Source organism: Pleurodeles waltl, chromosome 4_2 (genome assembly GCF_031143425.1).
Source record: "Pleurodeles waltl isolate 20211129_DDA chromosome 4_2, aPleWal1.hap1.20221129, whole genome shotgun sequence".
Lineage (NCBI taxonomy): Eukaryota > Metazoa > Chordata > Amphibia > Caudata > Salamandridae > Pleurodeles > Pleurodeles waltl.
This window is the reverse complement of record NC_090443.1, coordinates 1,070,676,410-1,070,698,440: the sequence shown is the minus strand read 5'-3', so window position 1 is coordinate 1,070,698,440 and position 22,031 is coordinate 1,070,676,410. Positions and strand designations below refer to the sequence as shown.

General features: G+C 50.6%; 1 protein-coding gene across 1 annotated transcript in view; it reads left to right on the top strand.

Annotated features, from left to right (window-relative positions):
* The window catches only part of LOC138294057 (protein FAM118A-like), a 211,162-nt gene that overhangs the window by 172,938 nt on the left and 16,193 nt on the right, over window positions 1-22,031 (top strand). The window contains exon 4 of the mRNA XM_069233304.1: window positions 20,733-21,018. Coding sequence (XP_069089405.1) covers window positions 20,733-21,018 — 286 coding nt within the window. The remainder of the gene's footprint in view (window positions 1-20,732; window positions 21,019-22,031) is intronic.

Here is a 22,031-nt window from a genome sequence, read left to right as displayed (position 1 = left end):
GCCAGTACCCAGCTCCTGCAGGCCAGTGCACAGCACTTGCATCACTCTCTCTCTATGCACCGCCAGTAACCTGCTCCTGAAGGCAGTGCACAGCGCTTGCATCACTCTCTCTTCATGCACCACCAGTAAGCTGCTCCTGCAGCCCAGTGCACAGCACTTTCATCACTCTCTCTGCATGCACTGGCAGTACCCTGCTACTGCAGGCCAGTGCACAGCTTTTGCATCACTCTCTCTGTTTGCACCACCATTAACCTGCTCCTGTAGGCCTGTGCACAGCACTTGCATCATTCTCTCTCTGCCTGCACTGCCAGTAACCTGCTCCTGCAGACCAGAGCTCAGCGCTTACATCACTCTCTCTGCATGCACCGCCAGTACCCTGCTCCTGCAGGCCAGTGCACAGCGCTTGCATCACTCTCTCTGCATGCACCACCAGTTTACCTACTCCTGCAGGCCAGTGCACAGCGCTTCCATCACTCTCTCTGAATGCACCACCAGTAACCTGCTCCTGCAGCCAGGTGCACAGTGTTTGCATCACTCTCTCTGCATGCACCGCCAGTAACTGCTTCTACACCCCAGTGCAGAACACTTGCATCACTCTCTCTTCATGCACCGCCAGTAACCTACTCCTACAGGCCAGTGCACAGCACTTGCATCACTCTCTCTGCATGCACCGCCAGTAACCTGCTCCTTCAGCCCCGTGGACAGCACTTGCATCACTCTCTCTGCATGCACCGTCAGTAACCTGCTCCTGCAGCCTGGTGGACAGCAGTTGCATCACTCTCTCTGCATGAACCACCAGTAAACTGCTCGGGCAGCCCCGTTCACTGCACTTGCATCACTTTTTCTGCATGCACTGCCAGTAACCTGCTGATGCAGCCCCATGCACAGCACTTGCATCATTCTCTTTGTATGCACTGGCAGTACCCTGCTCCTGCAGGCCAGTGCACAGCACTTGCATCACCCTCTCTGTTTGCACCCCCAGTAACCTGCTCTTGTAGCCCGGTGCACAGCACTAGCATCACGCTCTCTGCATGCACAGCCAGTAACCTGCTCCTGCAGCCCTGTGCACAGCACTTGCATCACTCTCTCTACAAGCACTTGCATCACTCTCTCTGGATGCACCGCCAGTAACCTGCATCTGCAGGCCAGTGCACAGCGCTTACATCACTCTCTCTGAATGCACCACCAGTAACCAGCTCATGCAGCCCGGTGAACAGTGTTTGCATCACTCTCTCTGCATGCACCGCCAGCAACTGCTTCTGCAGCCCGGTGCACAACACTTGCATCACTCTCTCTTCATGCACCGCCAGTAACCTACTCCTGCAGGCCAGTGCACAGCACTTGCGTCACTCTTTCTGCATGCACCGCCAGTAACCTGCTCCTGCAGCCCCGTGGATAGCACTTGCATCACTCTCTCTGCATGCACCGCCAGTAACCAGCTCCTGCAGACCGGTGCACAGCACTTGCATCACGATCTCTGCATCCACCACCAGTAACCTGCTCCTGCAGCCCGGTAGACAGCAGTTGTATCACTCTCTCGGCATGCACCGCCAGTAAACTGCTCCTGCAGCCCCGTGCACTGTACTTGCATCACTCTCTCTGCATGCACCGCCAGTAACCTGCTGATGCAGCCCCATGCACAGCAATTGCATCACTCTCTTTGTATGCACTGGCAGTACCCTGCTCCTGCATGCCAGTGCACAGCACTTGCATCACTCTCTCTGTTTGCACCAACAGTAACCTGCTCCTGCAGCTGTGTGCACAGCACTTGCATCACTCTCTCTCTGCCTGTACTGCCAGTGCCCTGCTCCTGCAGGCCAGCGCCCAGAGCTTGCATCACGCTTTCTCTGTATGCACCACCAGTAACCTGCTCCTGCAGCCCGGTGCACAGCAATTGCATTACTCTCTCTGCATGCACCACCAGTAACCTGCTCCCGCTGGCCAGTGCGCAGCACTTGCATCACTCTCTCTGCATGCACCACCAGAAACCCGCTCCTGCAACCCGGTGCACATCACTTGCATCACTCTCTCTGCATGCACCGTCACTAACCTGCTCCTGCAGCCCGGTGCACAGCACTTGCATCACTCTCTCTACATGCACCGCCAGTAAACCGCTCCCGCTGGCCAGTGCACAGCACTTGTATCACGCTTTCTGCAAGTACCCCCAGTAACCTGCTTCTGCAGGCCAGTGCACAGCGCTTACATCACTCTCTCTGAATGCACCCCCAGTAACCTGCTTCTGCAGGCCAATGCACAGTGTTTGCATCACTCTGTCTGCATGCACCGCCAGTAACCGCTTCTGTAGCCCGGTGCACAACACTTCCAGCACTCTCTCTGCATGCACTGCCAGTAACCTACTCCTGCAGGCCAGTGCACAGCACTTGCATCACTCTCTCTGCATGCACTGCCAGTAACCTGCTCCTGCTGCCCCGTAGACAGCACTATCATCACTCTTTCTACACGCACCGCCAGTAACCTACTCCTGCAGACCGGTGCATAGGCACTTGCATCCCTCTCTCTGCATGCACCACCTGTAACCTGCTCCTGCAGCCCAGTGCACAGCACTTACATCACTGTCTCTGCATGCACCGCCAGTAAGCTGCTCCTGCAGCCCCGTGCACAGCACTTGCATCAGTCTCTCCGTATACACCGCGAGTACCCTGCTCTTGCAGCCCCGTGCACAGCACTTGCATCACTCTCTCTATGCCTGCACAATCAGTACCCTGCTCCTGCAGGCCAGCGCCCAGAGCTTGCATCACGCTCTCTCTGTATGCACCGCCAGTAACCTGCTCCTGCAGCCCGGTGCACAGCAATTGCATCACTCTCTCTGCATGCACCGCCAGTAACCTGCTCCCGCTGGGCAGTGCACAGCACTTGCATCACCCTTTCTGTATGCACTGCCAGTAACCTGCTATCGCTGGCCAGTGCGCAGCACTTACATCACTCTCTCTGCATGCACCACCAGTAACCTACTCCTGCAGACCGGTGCACATCACTTGCATCACTCTCTCTGCATGCACCGCCAGTAATCTGCTCCTGCAGCCCGGTGCACAGCACTTGCATCACTGTTTCTGCATGCACCACCAGTAACCTGCTCCTGCAGCCCAGTGCACAGCAGTTGCATCGCTCTCTCTGCATGCACCACCAGTAACCCGCACCTGCAGCCTGGTGCAAAGCACTTGCATCGCTCTCTCTGCATGCACCGCCAGTAACCTACTCCTGTAGCCCGGTGGACAGCACTTGCATCACTCTCTCTGCATGCACCGCCAGTAAGCTGCTCCCACTGGCCAGTGCGCAGCACTTGCATAACTCTCTCTGCATGCACCACCAGTAATCTGCTCCTGCAGCCCGGTACACAGCACTTGCATCACTCTTTCTGCATGCACCACCAGTAACCTGCTCCCGCTGGCCAGTGCAGAGCACTTGCATCACTCTCTCTGCATGCACTGCCAGTAACCCGCTCATGCAGCCCGGTGCACAGCACTTCCATCACTCTCTTCGCATGCACCGTCACTAACCTGCCCCTGCAGCCCGGTGCACAGCACTTGCATCACTCTCTCTACATGCACCGCCAGTAAACCGCTCCCGCTGGCCAGTGCACACCATTTGCATCACTCTCTCTGCATGCAGCGCCAGCAACCCGCACCTGCAGCCCGGTGCACAGCACTTGTATCACTCTCTCTGCATGTATGCCAGTAACCTGCTCCTTCAGCCCGGTGCACAGCACTTGCATCACTCTCTCTGCAAGCACCCCCAGTAACCTGCTTCTGCAGGCCAATGCACAGTGTTTGCATCACTCTGTCTGCATGCACCGTCAGTAACCGCTTCTGCAGCCTGGTGCACAACACTTCCAGCACTCTCTCTGCATGCACCGCCAGTAACCTACTCCTGCAGGCCAGTGCACAGCACTTGCATCACTCTCTCTGCATGCACTGCCAGTAACCTGCTCCTGCTGCCCGTAGGCAGCACTTGCATCACTCTTTCTGCACGCACCGCCAGTAACCTACTCCTGCAGATCGGTGCACAGGCACTTGCATCACTCTCTCTGCATGCACCACCAGTAACCTGCTCCTGCAGCCAGGTGGACAGCACTTGCATCACTCTCTCTGCATCCACTGCCAGTAACCTGCTCCTGCAGCCCCGTGCACAGCACTTGCATCACTCTCTCTGTATACACCGCCAGTACCCTGCTCCTGCAGCCCCATGCACAGCACTTGCATCACTCTCTCTATGCCTGCACAATCAGTACCCTGCTCCTGCAGGCCGGCGCCCAGAGCTTGCATCACGCTCTCTCTGTATGTACCGCCAGTAACCTGTTCCTGCAACCCGGTGCACAGCAATTGCATCCCTCTCTCTCGTCATGCACCACCAGTAACCTGCTCCCGCTGGCCAGTGCACAGCACTTGCATCACTCTCTCTGCATGCACCGCTAGTATTCTGCTCCTGCAGCCCGGTGCACAGCACTTGCATCACCCTTTCTGCATGCACCGCCAGTAACCTGCTCCCGCTGGGCAGTGCACAGCACTTGCATCACTCTCTGCATGCACCGTCAGTAACCCGCTCCTGCAGCCCAGTGCACAGCACTTGCATCACTCTCTCTGCATGTACGCCAGTAACCTGCTCCTTCAGCCCGGTGCACAGCACTTGCATCACTCTCTCTGTATGCACTGCCAGTAACCTGCTCCCGCTGGCCAGTGCACAGCACTTACATCACTCTCTCTGTATGCACTGCCATTACCCTGCTCCTGCAGCCTGGTGGACAGCACTTGCATCACTCTCTCTGCATGCACCGCCAGTAAGCTGCTCCTGCAGACCAGAGCTCAGCGCTTGCATCGTGCTCTCTCTGTATGCACTGCCAGTAACCTGCTCCTGCAGCCCCATGCACAGCACTTGCATCACTCTCTCTGTATGCACTGCCAGTACCCTGCTCCTGCAGACCAGAGCTCAGCGCTTGCATCACTCTCTCTGCATGCACCACTAGTAACCTGATCCTGCAGCCCGGTGCACAGCACTTGCATCACCCTTTCTGCATGCACCGCCAGTAACCTGCTCCTGTAGGCCGGTGTACAGCACTTGCATCAGTCTCTCTGCATGTACCGCCAGTAACCTGCTCCTGCAGCCCGGTGCACAGCACTTGCATCACTCTCTCTGTATGCACTGCCAGTAACCTGCTCCCGCTGGCCAGTGCACAGCACTTACATCACTCTCTCTGTATGCACTGCCAGTACCCTGCTGCTGCAGCCCAGTGCACAGCACTTGCATCGCTCTCTCTGTATGCACCACCAGTATCCAGCTCCTGCAGCCCGGTGCACAGCACTTGCATCGCTCTCTCTGCATGCACCACCAGTAACCCGCTCCTGCAGCCCGGTGCACAGCACTTGCATCTCTCTCTCTGCATGCACCTCCAGTAACCTGCTCCTGTAGCCCGGTGGACAGCACTTGCATCACTCTCTCTGCATGCACCGCCAGTAAGCTGCTCCTGCAGACCAGAGCTCAGCGCTTGCATCGTGCTCTCTCTGTATGCACGACCAGTAACCTGCTCCTGCAGCCCCGTGCACAGCTTGCAAAGAACACAGACCCCTGAAACATCAGGAGGATAGAGAGGGGTGTCTGGCAACATCTGAGGATGATAAAAGGACTTTTATAGAGCACTCTGTCCACGACAGATGGACTCTGCAAGGCGGCCCTTCCACCAACAGTTCAAGCCGGTATTCAACAGCCCAACTCATCAGCTCTGAGGGCTACAGACTATCTTTAAAATTACTGATGGGGTGCCACGCTCACTCTCTGAGCTAACCCCACACAACACCATATGGACAATGGTCATCACCATAGTAGTAGTTATTATTGTAAATTGTTTTATGCTTCTGTTTGGGCATAAGTGTGTTCACTGTTATTGTTATGTGTTGTTTTATCTGCTGCTCATCTCAAGACACAGAGAAGCTATGATCGGGACCCTATACAGATTTACCAACCCTGACGGGACACATTGGGTCTTATCCACCATCCCCACACCCCCAGCATAATCATGGTTCAATCCCAACTCGGAAATCAAAGCCTGAAAATCACATAATTTATAGATTCCCCAGTTAACTATAATCACTCTAAATACACAAGCCCTCAATTCCCCAAGAAAGCAACAGGCATTATTACAAGGGCTCCACACAAAAGAGGTTGACATCGCCTTATTACAAGAGACCCACTTGCTGAGCAAAGATGTACAATGGCTGGATTGTTACTGGTTCCTGTCCTAATTTCATGCTACACATGCAACAAAAAAGATGGGTAACCCAGCTTCTCGACTTTTTAGATTCTTTACAATCAACATCTTATTTGATAATAGCTGGGGATGTAAATTGCACCTTTGAACCATCTATGCTACTTAGTGGCCTAACAGAGGAGGAGGATCAAATATGGGGGATTGCACAGCTGAACTGCGATCGTTTTTGTCCGCGTTCCCGTGCAGCGGCCCAGCTGGCTTCCCTTTGCTTGAAGCATGGCCTTAGGGCCTGCAATGGTCGTATGCCCTCTGATCTGGACACTGCACCTACATTTAAACGAGGCATAACTACATGCGTAATTGATTATTTCTTAGTTGATGTAAGACTGTGGCCCTGTTGAGAGATATGAAGGTGGATTTCAGATGTGAGAGCGATCATTTCCCTTGATACTCTCCATCTCTGGGGATGTCTTTGGTAGAACCTTGAATAATCCACTTACTATGGTTCCCACTCCTACTATGAACAATCTATCCATGAAGGTCAGGTGGCCGAAGGTGATATCGAACCCTTACCTGTTACGTGAGATCTATTTATCTTTTATAGATAACCTGGCCTTCTACCAAGACCATGATTTTAAGGACATTCCATTTCTCCGCATACATGAAAACATGGTTGTCAAACTGCAAAGTATTTTTTACAGGAAGGTTGGGGCACGACAGCAAAGAGGGACTTCGGCAAACAATTCATGGTTTGACGAACCATGTTGCAGGGCTAAGACAGGGTTAAAAAAGCTATTATGAAAGGGATTCCCGGGGACATACAACAAGCCAGACGCACATATAAGGAGTCCACAGTACGAGCTAAAAGATCTTGGGAAGACTCAATCTGGCAGGAGCTGTTGGATGCTACAGAATCCAACAATAACAAGTTGTTCTGGGAATTGCTGTCCAAGAGAGAGAAAGGGGGTAGGACTAGCCTAAAGAACCACATACAACCCGAAAGATGGGTGGTGCACTTTACAAGCCTCTATGATAAAAGTGACATCCCTGTGGCCCTAGTCAATCATGATGAGGCTCTAGACCCTCCCCCTTTCCCAGACGCGGACTATGCTCTCGCCTCTATAGGAGGGGGTCCACAGGATCCCGAGGGCCACATCTGTTTCTCTATAGAAGAAACTGCTGAGGCGGTCCGTTTGTTAAAACCTGGGAAAGCACCAGTACCAGACACAATTCCAGGGGATCTCTATAGATCCGAGCCAGCAATATGGACCTGGTACATCAATACACCTTCCAATAAATTTTCTGAAGGGGGGAAGATCCCCATGACATGGAAGGGTGCTGAAATTATCCCGATTTACAAAAAGGGCAATGCAAATCTCCCAGCAAATTGTAGGCCGATTAGTTTTATAGACAATCTGCAAAAAATGTATGCAAAACAACTCCTAGGCAGATTAATGAGCTGGGCCACGGAACATCAGATTCTCTCTCTCCTCCAGGCAGGGTTTTGATCTAGAATTAGTACAGTGGATCAGGTCTTTAGGCTGGCCGTGCTGTATTGGAAATATACAGCTTTTGCAAAACAACCTCTATATGTTGCTTTCGTCGATCTGAGATCACCCTTTGACCTGGTTCCAAGAGAGAAGCTATGGGAAGTGCTATATAGAATAGGGAGACCTGCTAACATAATTCAACTCCTGAAGCGACTGCATGAAGATACATATGCGCAAGTGAGATGGGGCAACCAAGGCGAACTGACAGATAAAATCCCCATAAATAGGGGCGTTCGTCAGGGTTGTGTGCTGGCACCATTTTTATTCTCGATTTTTATTAATAAGGTGGTACAGATGTTGATGGCATGCCAGAATGATGCCCCTACCCTGAGCGCTCAGAAAATTCCAATCCTCCTTTTTGCAGATGATTCTCTTCTTATATCCAAATCCCCTATGGGCTTACAAATTCTCATAGACAGATTCAATCTATTTTTCCTGGATTATGGCTTGGAGTTGAACCACAAGAAAACAAAACTGATGGCACTTCGCTCTGGATTGCGGAAGAAATGCACCATTAGCTTAGATGGTGATCCCTTGGACAAGGTCAGCTCCATTGATTAGTTGGGTGTAAGGCTTACTGATAACTTGCACTGGGCAGAACAGGTTAACAAAAGTGCTGGTCTTTTGCAGCATAATGCAGCATCCATCCTGCGGTTTTATAGGGGTACGACGACAAAAACTGTCTCCCAGCAATCAAGATCTATGTTGCTAGGACGCAGGGAGCCGCTGTCTACGGCGCGGAGGTATGGGGCTTTTCTGACTGTAACAGGATAACCATTGGAGAGAACAGCTTTGCGAGGGCTCTATGTGCTTGCCCCCATAGCACTCCATTGATCCCACTGTTTTTAGATCTGGGCTTGAAACGGATAGCCGACCTAATTATTTTAAGACCTCTTTTATTTTGGGTAAGGCTATGGACTGTCCCTGAACTGGATGTTTATAAGACCTCACTTCTAGATCTGCTAAAGTGTCCTAATTCAGCCTCTATCCCCTGGGTCAAGTACGTATCTAGTTGGTTTAACAACCTGGGTCTGGTAGACTTTTGAGAGAATCCCCATAATCTTGAGAAAGCCCACACCAAAGTGTTGAAGCGTGTATATTGGTCTCACGTATGGAACTATTCCATTAGCCGTAGATCCCATGGTTGCCTAACCAACCTTTTTATTGACCTCAAATGGTACCCACAGTTCGAACTATATCTAGATATTATACCCAATATTTTAGGCAAAAGCTTATATGCTAGATTCCGCTTTGGGACCCTGCCGTTGAAGACCTTGATGTCTAGATGGGGTGTAAAAGCAACAACTGATATATGTCCAGCGTGTGGTACAACTCCTGAAACAGTTGAACATTTTATGTTTTTTTGTCCCGCATGTTCATCTCCTAGGCCCTAGTGGATCTGTAGTATTTGCCGGGAAATGGGAACAAGGGAATGTGCTCTAGCCCAGAGGATTTTAAAAAGTCACTGTTCTAAGGTCCTAATATATGCTGTTAGCAAGTATTTACTGGCAGTCTGGCGTATACGTAACTTTTAATATCAGCAATGTATTTTAAAAATTATTGGATGAGATCCTTTTGGACGGTGCAGTGGGGGTGCCGCTTTTTCCTATTGTTAATATGGTTTGAAATTGGGACTGTATTTTTATATTTTTATGATGTTATTTATTTATTGTATATTGCTTTGATGATCTACTGATCGAATAAAGCTTGTGTTGATGATGATGGGTGACAATCTTCTGTAGATGAGTGTAGGAGGCTGGACTGGCTTGTAGTGAGTACCAAGGGTTACTTGCACCTTGCACCAGGCCCAGTTATCCCTTATTAGTGTATAGGGTGTCTAGCAGCATAGGCTGATAGATAATGGTAGCTTAGCAGAGCAGCTTAGGTTGAATTAGGAGACGTGTGAAGCTACTACAGTACCACTTAGTGTCATATGCACAATATCATAAGAAAACACAATACACAGTTATACTAAAAATAAAGGTACTTTATTTTTATGACAATATGCCAAAGTATCTTAGAGTGTACCCTCAGTGAAAGGATAGGAAATATACATAAGATATATATACACAATAGCAAAAATATGCAGTATAGTCTTAGAAAACAGTGCAAACAATGTATAGTTACAATAGGATGCAATGGGGAAACATAGGGATAGGGGCAACACAAACCATATACTCCAAAAGTGGAATGCGAACCACGAATGGACCCCAAACCTATGTGACCTTGTAGAGGGTCGCTGGGACTATTAGAAAATAGTGAGAGTTAGAAAAATAACCCTCCCCAAGACCCAGAAAAGTGAGTGCAAAGTGCACTAAAGTTCCCCTAAGGACAAAGAAGTCGTGTTAGAGGAATAATGCAGGAAAGACACAAACCAACAATGCAACAACTGTGGATTTCCAATTTGGGGTACCTGTGAAACAAGGGGACCAAGTCCAAAAGTCACAAGCAAGTCGGAGATGGGCAGATGCCCAGGAAATGCCAGCTGCGGGTGCAAAGAAGCTTCTACTGGACAGAAGAAGCTGCGGTTTCTGTAGGAACGCAAAGGGCTAGAGACTTTTCCTTTGGAGGACGGATTCCACTTGCCTTGTAGAGTCGTGCAGAAGTGTTTTCCCGCCGAAAGAACGCCAACAAACCTTGCTAGCTGCAAATCGTGTGATTAGCGTTTTTGGATGCTGCTGTGGCCCAGGAGGGACCAGAAGGTCGCAAATTGGACCAGGAGGTAGAGGGGACGTCGAGCAAGACAAGGAACCCTCTTAGCAGCAGGTAGCACCCGGAGAAGTGCCAGAAACAGGCACTACGAGGATGCGTGAAACGGTGCTCACCCGAAGTCGCACAAAGAAGTCCCACGTCGCCGGAGAACAACTTAGGAGGTCGTGCAATGCAGGTTAGAGTGCCGTGGACCCAGGCTGGACTGTGCACAAAGGATTTCCGCCGGAAGTGCACGGAGGCCGGAGTAGCTGCAAAAGTCGCGGGTCCCAGCAATGCAGTCTAGCGAGGTGAGGCAAGGACTTACCTCCACCAAACTTGGACTGAAGAGTCACTGGACTGTGGGGGCCACTTGGACAGAGTTGCTGGATTCGAGGGACCTCGCTCGTCGTGCTGAGAGGAGACCCAAGGGACCGGTAATGCAGCTTTTTGGTGCCTGCGGTTGCAGGGGGAAGATTCCGTCGACCCACTGGAGATTTCTTCGGAGCTTCTAGTGCAGAGAGGAGGCAGACTACCCCCACAGCATGCACCACCAGGAAAACAGTCGAGAAGGCGGCAGGATCAGCGTTACAGAGTTGCAGTAGTCGTCTTTGCTACTATGTTGCAGTTTTGCAGGCTTCCAGCGCGGTCAGCAGTCGATTCCTTGGCAGAAGATGAAGAGAGAGATGCAGAGGAACTCGGATGAGCTCTTGCATTCGTTATATAAAGTTTCCCCAGAGACAGAGACCCTAAATAGCCAGGAAAGAGGGTTTGGCTACTTAGGAGAGAGGATAGGCTAGCAACACCTGAAGGAGCCTATCACAAGGAGTCTCTGACGTCACCTGGTGGCACTGGCCACTCAGAGCAGTCCAGTGTGCCAGCAGCACCTCTGTTTCCAAGATGGCAGAGGTCTGGAGCACACTGGAGGAGCTCTGGACACCTCCCAGGGGAGGTGCAGGTCAGGGGAGTGGTCACTCCCCTTTCCTTTGTCCAGTTTCGCGCCAGAGCAGGGCTAAGGGGTCCCCTGAACCGGTGTAGACTGGTTTATGCAGAATTGGGCACATCTGTGCCCAAGAAAGCATTTCCAGAGGCTGGGGGAGGCTACTCCTCCCCTGCCTTCACACCATTTTCCAAAGGGAGAGGGTGTAACACCCTCTCTCAGAGGAAGTCCTTTGTTCTGCCATCCTGGGCCAGGCCTGGCTGGACCCCAGGAGGGCAGCTGCCTGTCTGAGGGGTTGGCAGCAGCAGCAGCTGCAGTGAAACCCCAGGAAGGGCAGTTTGGCAGTACCAGGGTCTGTGCTACAGACCACTGGGATCATGGGATTGTGCCAACTATGCCAGGATGGTATAGAGGGGGCAATTCCATGATCATAGACATGTTACATGGCCATATTCGGAGTTACCATTGTGAAGCTACATATAGGTAGTGACCTATATGTAGTGCACGCGTGTAATGGTGTCCCCGCACCCACAAAGTCCGGGGAATTGGCCCTGAACAATGTGGGGGCACCTTGGCTAGTGCCAGGGTGCCCTCACACTAAGTAACTTTGCACCTAACCTTTACCAGGTAAAGGTTAGACATATAGGTGACTTATAAGTTACTTAAGTGCAGTGTAAAATGGCTGTGAAATAACATGGACGTTATTTCACTCAGGCTGCAGTGGCAGGCCTGTGTAAGAATTGTCAGAGCACCCTATGGGTTGCAAAAGAAATGCTGCAGCCCATAGGGATCTCCTGGAACCCCAATACCCTGGGTACCTCAGTACCATATACTAGGGAATTATAAGGGTGTTCCAGTAAGCCAGTGTAAATTGGTAAAATTGGTCACTAGCCTGTTAGTGACAATTTGGAAAGAAATGAGAGAGCATAACCACTGAGGTTCTGATTAGCAGAGCCTCAGTGAGACAGTTAGTCACTACACAGGTAACACATTCAGGCACACTTATGAGCACTGGGGCCCTGGGTTACCAGGGTCCCAGTGACACATACAACTAAAACAACATATATACAGTGAAAAATGGGGGTAACATGCCAGGCAAGATGGTACTTTCCTACAATGAGGCCTACAATTTGAATTAATATCCAACAGCCAGCGAAATCCGTTTGCTACATAGGGCTACAGAGAAAGCTAAGGGCAAGAATTGTCTCCCTCCTTGTCATCTAGGCATCAAATGATGGGAAAGACTTTGGCCCTCATTCTGACCTTGGCGGTCGGCGGAGAGGCGGCGGTCGGACCGCGAACAGACCGGCGGTCAAAAAAATGGCATTCTGACCGCGGCGGTCACCGCCGCGATCGACCGCCACTTCCCCACTCCGACAGCCACGGCGGTCATGACTGACGGGCTGGAGTCTGCGCACTCCGGTCCGGCGGTCGACCCAAGACCGCCAACGGTATCATGACCCTGCTTACCGCCGCGGTTTCTGGCGGTCGGGAACCGCCATGCGAACCATGGCGGTAGGCACTATCAGGGCCAGGGAATTCCTTCCCTGGCACTGATAGGGGTCTCCCCCACTGCCCCCCGAGTCCTCCCCCCACACCCTCCACCCCCCTGCCACCCCCCATAGGTGGTACGAACCCCCTCCCCACCCCCACCCCGACATGCACATACACGCACCCCGACATGCACACACCCCCAACATGCACATATACACACCCCCTACACACACACACATACACAACGGGGACACATACCCGCACACATACATGCCGACATGCGCACCCGCCGAACTACATACATTGCCCATAGGCACAGCAGCACTCCCCGCCCGCATGCACGCACTCACACACCCCCTCTACACACTCACACGCACACCCCCATGCACGCACACATCACACAACACCCCCCCACCCCCTCCCCTCACGGACGATCAACTTACCTTGTGCGTTGGTCCTCCGGGAGGCGACAGGAGCCATGGGGAGGTGACCGCCAACAGAAGACCGCCAACAGAAGACCGCCACACAGAAATGTGGGTCGTAATTCTGTGGGCGGTGTTCTGCTGGTGTGGCGGTGGAGGTTGACCAGTCTCCACTTTCCCGCCGACCGCCAGTGTGGCTGCTGGCGGTTTTCCGGCGGAACGCTCCCAGCGGTCGGAATGCGCACAGCGGCATACCGCCGCGGTCGACAGTCTTCACCGCGGCGGTAACTCAGCGGTCTTGCGAAAAGACCGCCAAGGTCAGAATGACCCCCTTTATGTCTAAAATAGACACATTTCCAAGGGACATGTGTTCTTAGGGGAAGACTTCACATCTATATTAGATAGAACTGAAGATCAGTCACCACTATGATGTAGCTGACACAAATCCCCACCCTTTCTCCTTCAGAGCCTATTAGATGTTGACCTGCTTGAAATCTGGTGCTACCAACATCAGGAAGAAAAATATTACACTTTTTACTCACACATTCACTGATCATGCACAAGAATAGACTTCTTCCTTATTCCCAGAACAGAGCACTATTACCATCAATTAATACCACAGATAGTGACCCTAAATTTCTGTCAGACAACGCAGTAGTGTGCATGAAATGAAGACCACCCTAATCCTCAACCCTGGTGTAGGAAAGTACCCGATTTCTTGGTATGGTAATCCCCATTTTCTGCCTGTTGTAAGTGTGTTTGACTGTGTTCACTGGGAACCTGCTAACTAGGACCCCAGTGAATATGCTCTCTCCCTTCAAACATGGTTACTTTAACCTTTTTCCCTCCACATTTGACATTCTGTTGCCCCTTGGAAGTCCCTAGTATATGGTACCCAGGCACTCAGGGCTTTGGGGTGCAAGGGGATCCCCATGGGCTGCAGCATGTATTATGCCACTCATGGGGAGCCCATGCAAAGTGTTCTGCAGGACTGCCATTGCAGCCTGCATAAAAGGGTGCGTGTACCCTTTTTCACCACAGGTCGCTGCACCAAGTCATTGTAAGTAACCCCAAATCCCAGAGAGCTGAGTGCAAGTACCTGTGAGTAAGGGCACCTCTGCTAATGCCCCAACAAACTCCAGTTCCATTGTCATGGACTTCAAGAGTGCGGGGACTCCATTTTATGTGTGTACTGGACAAAGGTCTCTACCTATGTATAGCTACATAATAGTAACTCCGAACCTAGGCATGTTTGGTATCAAACATGTCAGAATCATACCCCAATACTGTTGCCAGTATTGAAAGTATGATTCCCTGCACTCTGGGGGCTTCTTAGAGGGCCCCCAGCATTGCTCCTTCCAGTCTTCTGGGGTTTTCTGGGCAGCCCAAAATGCTGCCCCCCTCAGACAGGTTTCTGCCCTCCTTCTGCTTGAAGAGCTCATGCCCAGAAAGGCAGAACAAAAGATGTCCTTAGGGATGGGGGGTTAATACCCTCTTCCTTTGGAAATAGATGATACATGGCTTGGGAGGAGTAGCTTCCCCTAGCCACTAGTATGCTTTGAAGGGCACATTTGGTTCCCTCCGTGCAATAAACAGTCTACACTGGTTCAGGGACCTCCAGTCCTTGCTCTGGTGCAAAACTGGACTGTGGAAAGCAGAGTGACCACTTCCCTGTCCATCACCACCCCAGAGGTGATGCCCAGAGCTCCTCCAGAGGGTCCCTGCATTCTGCCATCTTGAATCCAAGGTGGGCAGAGGCATCTGGGAGTATCTGAGTGGCTGGCTAGGTCAGGCAGGTGACATCAGAGCCCCCTCCTGATAGGTGGTCACATAGCTAGGTGACCAATCCCCCCTCCAGTGCTATTTAGGGTCTCCCTCTTGGGTGGGTCCTCAGATTCGGCTTGCAAGATTCCAGCAGGACTCCTCTCCAACCTCTACTTCAACTTCTAGCCACTGGAACTGCGACTGAACCCTCCAGGAACCGACAATCTGCATCCACGATGAAGACTCAGCTTACAACATTGTTTCCACGGCTCCTTCCAGCTTCTGCAACATTTCACTGGAGTGTATCCTCTGAGTGTGGCAAGTCTTCAGTCTGCATGAGAAGGAAGAAGGAATCTCCCTCGGAGTGAAGGAGTCTCTCCCCTGCATCCGCAGGCACCAACAGCACGACCGGTTGCATGGATCTCCTCTCATCCTGAGCTGCGTGGATCCTGCATCACGGTGTGGTCTGGAGTAGTACTCTTGGTCCTCTCTGCCAGCTGTCCAACTTTGGTGGAGGTAAGCTCTTGCCTTCCCACACAGGACAGTACCCCCATGCACCACGTCTCTTGCAGCTGCCAAGGCTTGTTTGCATCTCCTCCAAAGGAACTTCAGGCTTCTTGTAGCTACAGCCCCAAGCACTCCTTCCTGCAATGCACAGCCCTCTGCATGCTTCTCCTGTGGCGTGGGACCCTTCTCCAGTAGTGCTGCGTGGGCTCTTCTGTGACTCCTGGTTCCTCGTCCAGTGGGTCTCCTAGCGGGGTCTGCTTCTTCTTTGGAATCTCTGCTCCCCCCCCCCCATAGGTTGAGTCCTCCTGGACCTTGCTGGTCCTCGGCAGCTCCACTTTTGCTTCACCGCAACTTCTGCCTTTGCCAAGGCTTGTCGGTGGCTTTTCCACACCACTGACTGACTGCAATCATCCATTCGGTGTGGGACGTCGACTGCATCCTCCAGGAAATCTTCACCTGCTCTAGGGCTGCATTCTTGACCGTCTTCACCCTACCGTTGAACAACTCCTGCATCCACAGCTGGGTGGGTAGTGGCTCCTGCCCCCCCGAGTCTCTTCTGTGACTTCTGGAATAGGTCCCCTTCTTTCACAGGTCTTCCTCTTCAGGAATCCACCACTGGTTTCTTGCAGTCTTGCCTGGGTGTTGCATTTTCTTCATTTCCTTCCTTTTGGGTGGTTTGGGGAAAATCTAGTAATTTACTTCTGTCCTTCTGGTCGCAAGGGGGTACTGTGGTGCTTACCTTTGGGGTTTCCTACTGCCCTCAGCTCCTCTCTACACATTCCCTTTACCTAGGTGGGTGTTTTCTATCACTTTATATGCCTATTTCTGTAACTTGTGTATATATATAGGTGGTCATTCTGACCCTGGCGGTCTTTGACCGCCAGGGCGGAGGACCGCGGGAGCACCGCCGACAGGCCGGCGGTGCTCCAATGGGGATTCCGACCGCGGCGGTAAAGCCGCGGTCGGACCGGCACCACTGGCGGGGTCCCGCCAGTGTACCGCGGCCCCATTGAATCCTCCGCGGCGGCGCAGCTTGCTGCACCGCCGCGGGGATTCCGACCCCCCCTACCGCCATCCAGATCCCGGCGGTCGGACCGCCGAGATCCGGATGGCGGTAGGGGGGGGTCGCGGGGCCCCTGGGGGCCCCTGCAGTGCCCATGCCACTGGCATGGGCATTGCAGGGGCCCCCGTAAGAGGGCCCCTACAAGTATTTCACTGTCTGCTGCGCAGACAGTGAAATACGCGACGGGTGCAACTGCACCCGTCGCACAGCTTCCACTCCGCCGGCTCGATTCCGAGCCGGCTTCCTCGTGGAAGCCTCTTTCCCGCTGGGCTGGCTGGCGGTCTGAAGGCGACCGCCCGCCAGCCCAGCGGGAAAGTCAGAATTACCGCCGCGGTCTTTCGACCGCGGAACGGTAACCTGACGGCGGGACTTTGGCGGGCGGCCTCCGCCGCCCGCCAAGGTCAGAATGAGGGCCATAGTGTGTTACCTCCTACTGGAGGGTTGCCTTTCTAGTACTTTTTGGTATGGTGTAACTAAACCAAAGTACCTTTATTTTTGTAACTCTGAGTGTTTTCTTTTATGTGTGTGAGTGCTGTGTGACTACAGTGGCATTGCATGAGCTTTGCACGTCTCCTAGTTAAGCCTTGGCCACAGCTACCTCTAGAGAGTCTGGCTTCTAGACACTGACTACACTAATAGGGGATACCTGGACCAGGTGTAAGTACCGTAGGTGCCGACCACACACCAGGCCAGCTTCCTTCACTGGATAGTTGAATCAAGGAAGTGATCACACACTACTTGTAGGAAGACGGTGCTGAGGAGGTTAGCTGAAGCACAGTCTGGGTTGTGGAGAAACACATAGTTCGAGGAGAACTGATATCTCACACAGCACAATTAGAGCACATCGGAAAGCAAAATAAATGAGAACTAGGCATGAAACTACAATGCTTAGAAGCCCACAAGTCAGACTCAATCCAGTGAACTTACAGAGCACTCAGAAAGTAAGGGGGAATTAGAACTAGTGATGCAAGAGTCTGTGTATATTCAACAAACCTATTATGAGAAGGGAGACAAGGCTGATAGGCTGTTGGCATACAAACTGTTACAAAAACGCACCAGAAACTTCATACAGACAGTCTGCGCCGATTCCAGCACAACACGCATGGTCACAAGGAACATCATGGGCATTGTTGAGACTTTTTACAAGGATTTGTTCACAGAGCCAGGTCTCTCCTTAGAGATGCAAGAAGTGCATGTCTGGCAATATGTCTGTAAGGTGTCAGAGGAAGAAGGCCTCACCCTTGAAACTGATATTACCCCTGCTGAAATCCAAGCAGCTATAAAGCGCCCACCTGACTAGAACATCCTGGTGCCAGACCACGCCCCATCCACATTTTACAAAGCCTACACCTCCATCTAGCTGCTCCCCTAGTCGAGGTCTTTAATCACATCTTAAATCCAGGAAGACTCTGCTAGAATCTCAACTAACATTACTCTTAAAATCTGATAAAGATCCACTGGCCTGCCCCTCCTACGGACCTATCACCCTCCTAAATACAGACGTCAAACTTTTGACAATTAGTACTAGTGCAACAAATCCACACTATTAGGTCAAACTTGATCCCCAGCAACAATGCGGCTTCATTCAACACTGACACGCCAAAGGCAATAGCAGACTGGCAGTCTCCCTGATCATAGCGACAGAATGATTCCGCCATGTGATTGTCCTTCTCTTGCTAGACACGGAGAAGGCCTTGGCCAGGGTCAACTAGAGCTTCATTTCTAAACTTTTGGAAAGGGTCCAACTCGGTCCAAAGATGAAGAACTGGCTACTGCCAAACTACAAAAAAACAGCAATACAGCTCAAGGTAAACAGTCAGCTATCCTCAAAACTCTCCCTTACTGTGGGGACACGTCAAGGGTGTCCTTTGTCCCGCTTGTGTTTGTATTATCTATGGAACACCTAGTACAATGCACTAAAACCAACCCCAACATCTGAGGGTTGACTATCGCAAACAGGGAATTCAAAACGAGCCTTTACGCGAATGACACCCTGTGTTTCTTGACCATCCTTTCCCGCCCTTAACAAGCGGTGTTTGCCAGGGTATCTGCATTTAAGTAAAACTTCACAAACTCTAGTGACATGGGGGTGGCGGGTAACGTCAGAAAGGATGAGGAGTTCCTGACACATAAAATGTTCACAGGCCACATCAAATACTTAGGCATCCATATTCCACAAAAATCGATCCATCTGTACAGTGTCAATATCCCCCACAGCTACATACCATCTGTCAGGACCTCTACCGATGGGAAAGATTTAAGATTACGTGAATGGGCCAAACTAATAGCGTGAGGATGAACTTGTTCCCCTGACTCCTTTATACAGTTCAGGTACTACCGGTGCATCTCCAACCATCACTAATAGATCATGCCTCGAGAGCTCCCAGGGCCTCTCTCCTAAAGCCTTCCCCAGGGGAGGACTAGGCTTTCCAAACAATAAAACCTACATCCAGACTGCACCGATACGCACAGCCGTAGAATGGAATATCATGGACGCCCACAAGGGATGGATACATATGGAACAGGCCTTTTCACTGATAATGCTCCTATTACTTCCATGACTCCCACATCAAGTGCGGCTATGCTTCCCCCACTTGTTCGTACCCAGTTATATTACTGGAATACTGGCAACAACACACACCTATCGCCAATTACCCCCATAATACACAACCCAGATTCCCACCCCTCTGCCTTAACGATGGCAGACTCAAACCCTGGTGGGATCGCAATCCTCCATTGCCAAGAGCTCTATCTGAGGATGGGACACTCCTTACCAGACACAAACTCAAGACAGATTGGGGACTAGACAACTCAGACAATTACGGACTATCCCAGATCCTAGACTGGGCTTAGTCACCACAGGTCGACAGACTGGCAGGCTGTGACATAACCCCCCTAGAATCCCTATGCGCAAACAATCAACTTTGAAAGGCATTACATGCCTGCAGAAAACTCTCAGACCTACACACTAAACCTAAGCACAAATATGTCCAGGCCTGGGAGACAGATCTAGGATTCCGGAAACCACCTGGGGAAAAATATGGCAGAGGGCACGAAATCCTCAAGTGTTCAATATAAAGAAAGCCTCTATAAACTGTTAGCCCAGTGGTATCTATCCATACATGTCTACACACAATGAATGGAAGCTCGGCACTGTGATGGAAAAACGTGGTGGCAAGTGGCACATTCTTCTACATGTGGTGGACATGCCCGCATATTCAGCTACACTGAAAAGAAATACTCTCGCACATTAAACACATCACTAGAGCTAGGTGTAGTCCTCGTCTGTGCTCCAGGGGACAATAGCATATTTCCACTCACCACAACTCCTATCACATCTGCTGGTGGCAGCTGGAATGATACTCACACAGGTGTGGAAACAACCAATCACTCTTCCAATACGCTTTTGGTGGAGCAAATGAGAAGCTTTCAGCTATCATACACGATAAGTCTCACAAATGTGACACAACATGGCAGGCACTCAAAGCCTAGATGAAACGTGACCATATGGGAGGAGGCCAACAGACTTTGGCTGTTGAACTGGTACGAACTTCTGGGCTCCACACTATGGGCCTGCTTCACAAAAGTAAATTTAGACCAAAAGTCTAACTTAAACCAAAAATCTATCTTTACTACTTTTCGGTATTCACAAAGGTAAAGTTAGACCAAACGTCTAACTTAACTAGTAGTCTTACTCACATGGACACTGTTTTATATTCACTACTGCTGAGGATGACCCTGATGTAAACCTGTGCCTGCCTTGTAGACTCATTCCTTTATTGTAAGTAACCAAATATAAGGTATTCGTTCAATTTAATGTTCATGTGTAGAACAAAAGAACAATAAATAAAACTGTTAAAATATATCCAAAGGTTCTCAAAGATGGGCTTCCACAGGTTGTTTGAGTTGCATCACCGCTTCTTGTGATATTCTTCTATAACCGGCAGCCAGCTGATGTGATGCTTGAATGTGCATTCTGATGTCTGCAGGGCATGTCTCTGCTAAGAAGCTGGTGAATGATGTAAACCACTTACACGTCTTATGCCCTGCTTATCCCTCTGAGGCATGTGTCTTATTTCAACAGCAAACTCTCCAGGACCTGTACTGCAAGAAAAGCTTCCTGTTTCTTGGCTGTGGAGAGACGCTTCGTCGGCATTTATTCAAGACCCTCTTCTGCTATTCTGATGAAAATAAGTGCGACTTCGACCATTACATGCTGGTGGCCAAGAAAGATGATGACACGTTTTATAGGCGACAAAGAGACCTGCTCTGGCTTGGAATAAAATTAATAACATATGGTGATGACTTTGCTCAATTCCCACAATATCTCCAAGATGTGTCTACATTGATTTGCAAGGAAGAGACACCAGGTAACTTACTGCACTTGTGTCTTGGTATGTTTTAGGTATAGTATGTTTATAGGACACAGCAAACCAGGCATGTAGTTTGAAAGCAATGAAGTTAATAGTTTTACTGTCACCCTCACTCAGAAAAGCTCATTTCATCATCTTTGGAAGCAGAAAAGTCTAAAAGACTGTGGGAATGCCCACATTACCAAGTGCATATCCCACTCATCTATCTTCCTGGCTGGACCAGAAGAGTTTAATTCCTCACTTTCTTCATGCTAGGGTTGTGGAAGAAGCCCCACAACATCTATCCTGCTCCAGGGTAGCAGGGAATGTGGGTGAAAAATCATCAAGGGGGCAGAGACCTCTCCAGTGATAAGTGGAACAACCAAACATTCAATGCAAATATGCACAAAGGGTAATACTGACAGCAAAACAGTTGGGGCAATGTTTATGACCTGGTTTGTGCTGCTCTTGCACCATGCAATGTGTAACCCAAACCTTTAGTGTGATGTATGAAGCCACACAAGGCCACCTTGCGTGGCCCTGTGTGGCTTCATAAATCTTGAGTAATGTAGCACAGAGCAAATCGCTGCATTGAATTACTCTGCACCATGGACGCATTTCATGGGTGTTATGTGGGTGTTCCCACACAACATTCATGGATTTTGATGCATTCCCAGATTTACAAGAACTTTAAACCTGGGAATGAGACAAAAAGGTACTCCTTCCCAGGAGAGGTGTAACAAGGAGACTTTCTATGTGTGCTGCATTCACAGTGCTCCGAAACACCATTGCATAAATTGAGTAGAACACTCTTAAGCACACCTCCAAGTGTTTATGAACCCTGATTCAGTTGTGGTACAGACATTAGTGGGTGAGTGTTTCCAGGCTATCGAAGATTAGGAAGGGCATAGAAAATGTATCTTTACTATGGGCTGTGTTCTGTTCATCGATAACTGTTATCTTCCCTAAAAGTTGTATTCTGGTCTCTTAGCAGTCTGTTCACTACATTTGCAAGCTACAGAGCAAAAGCT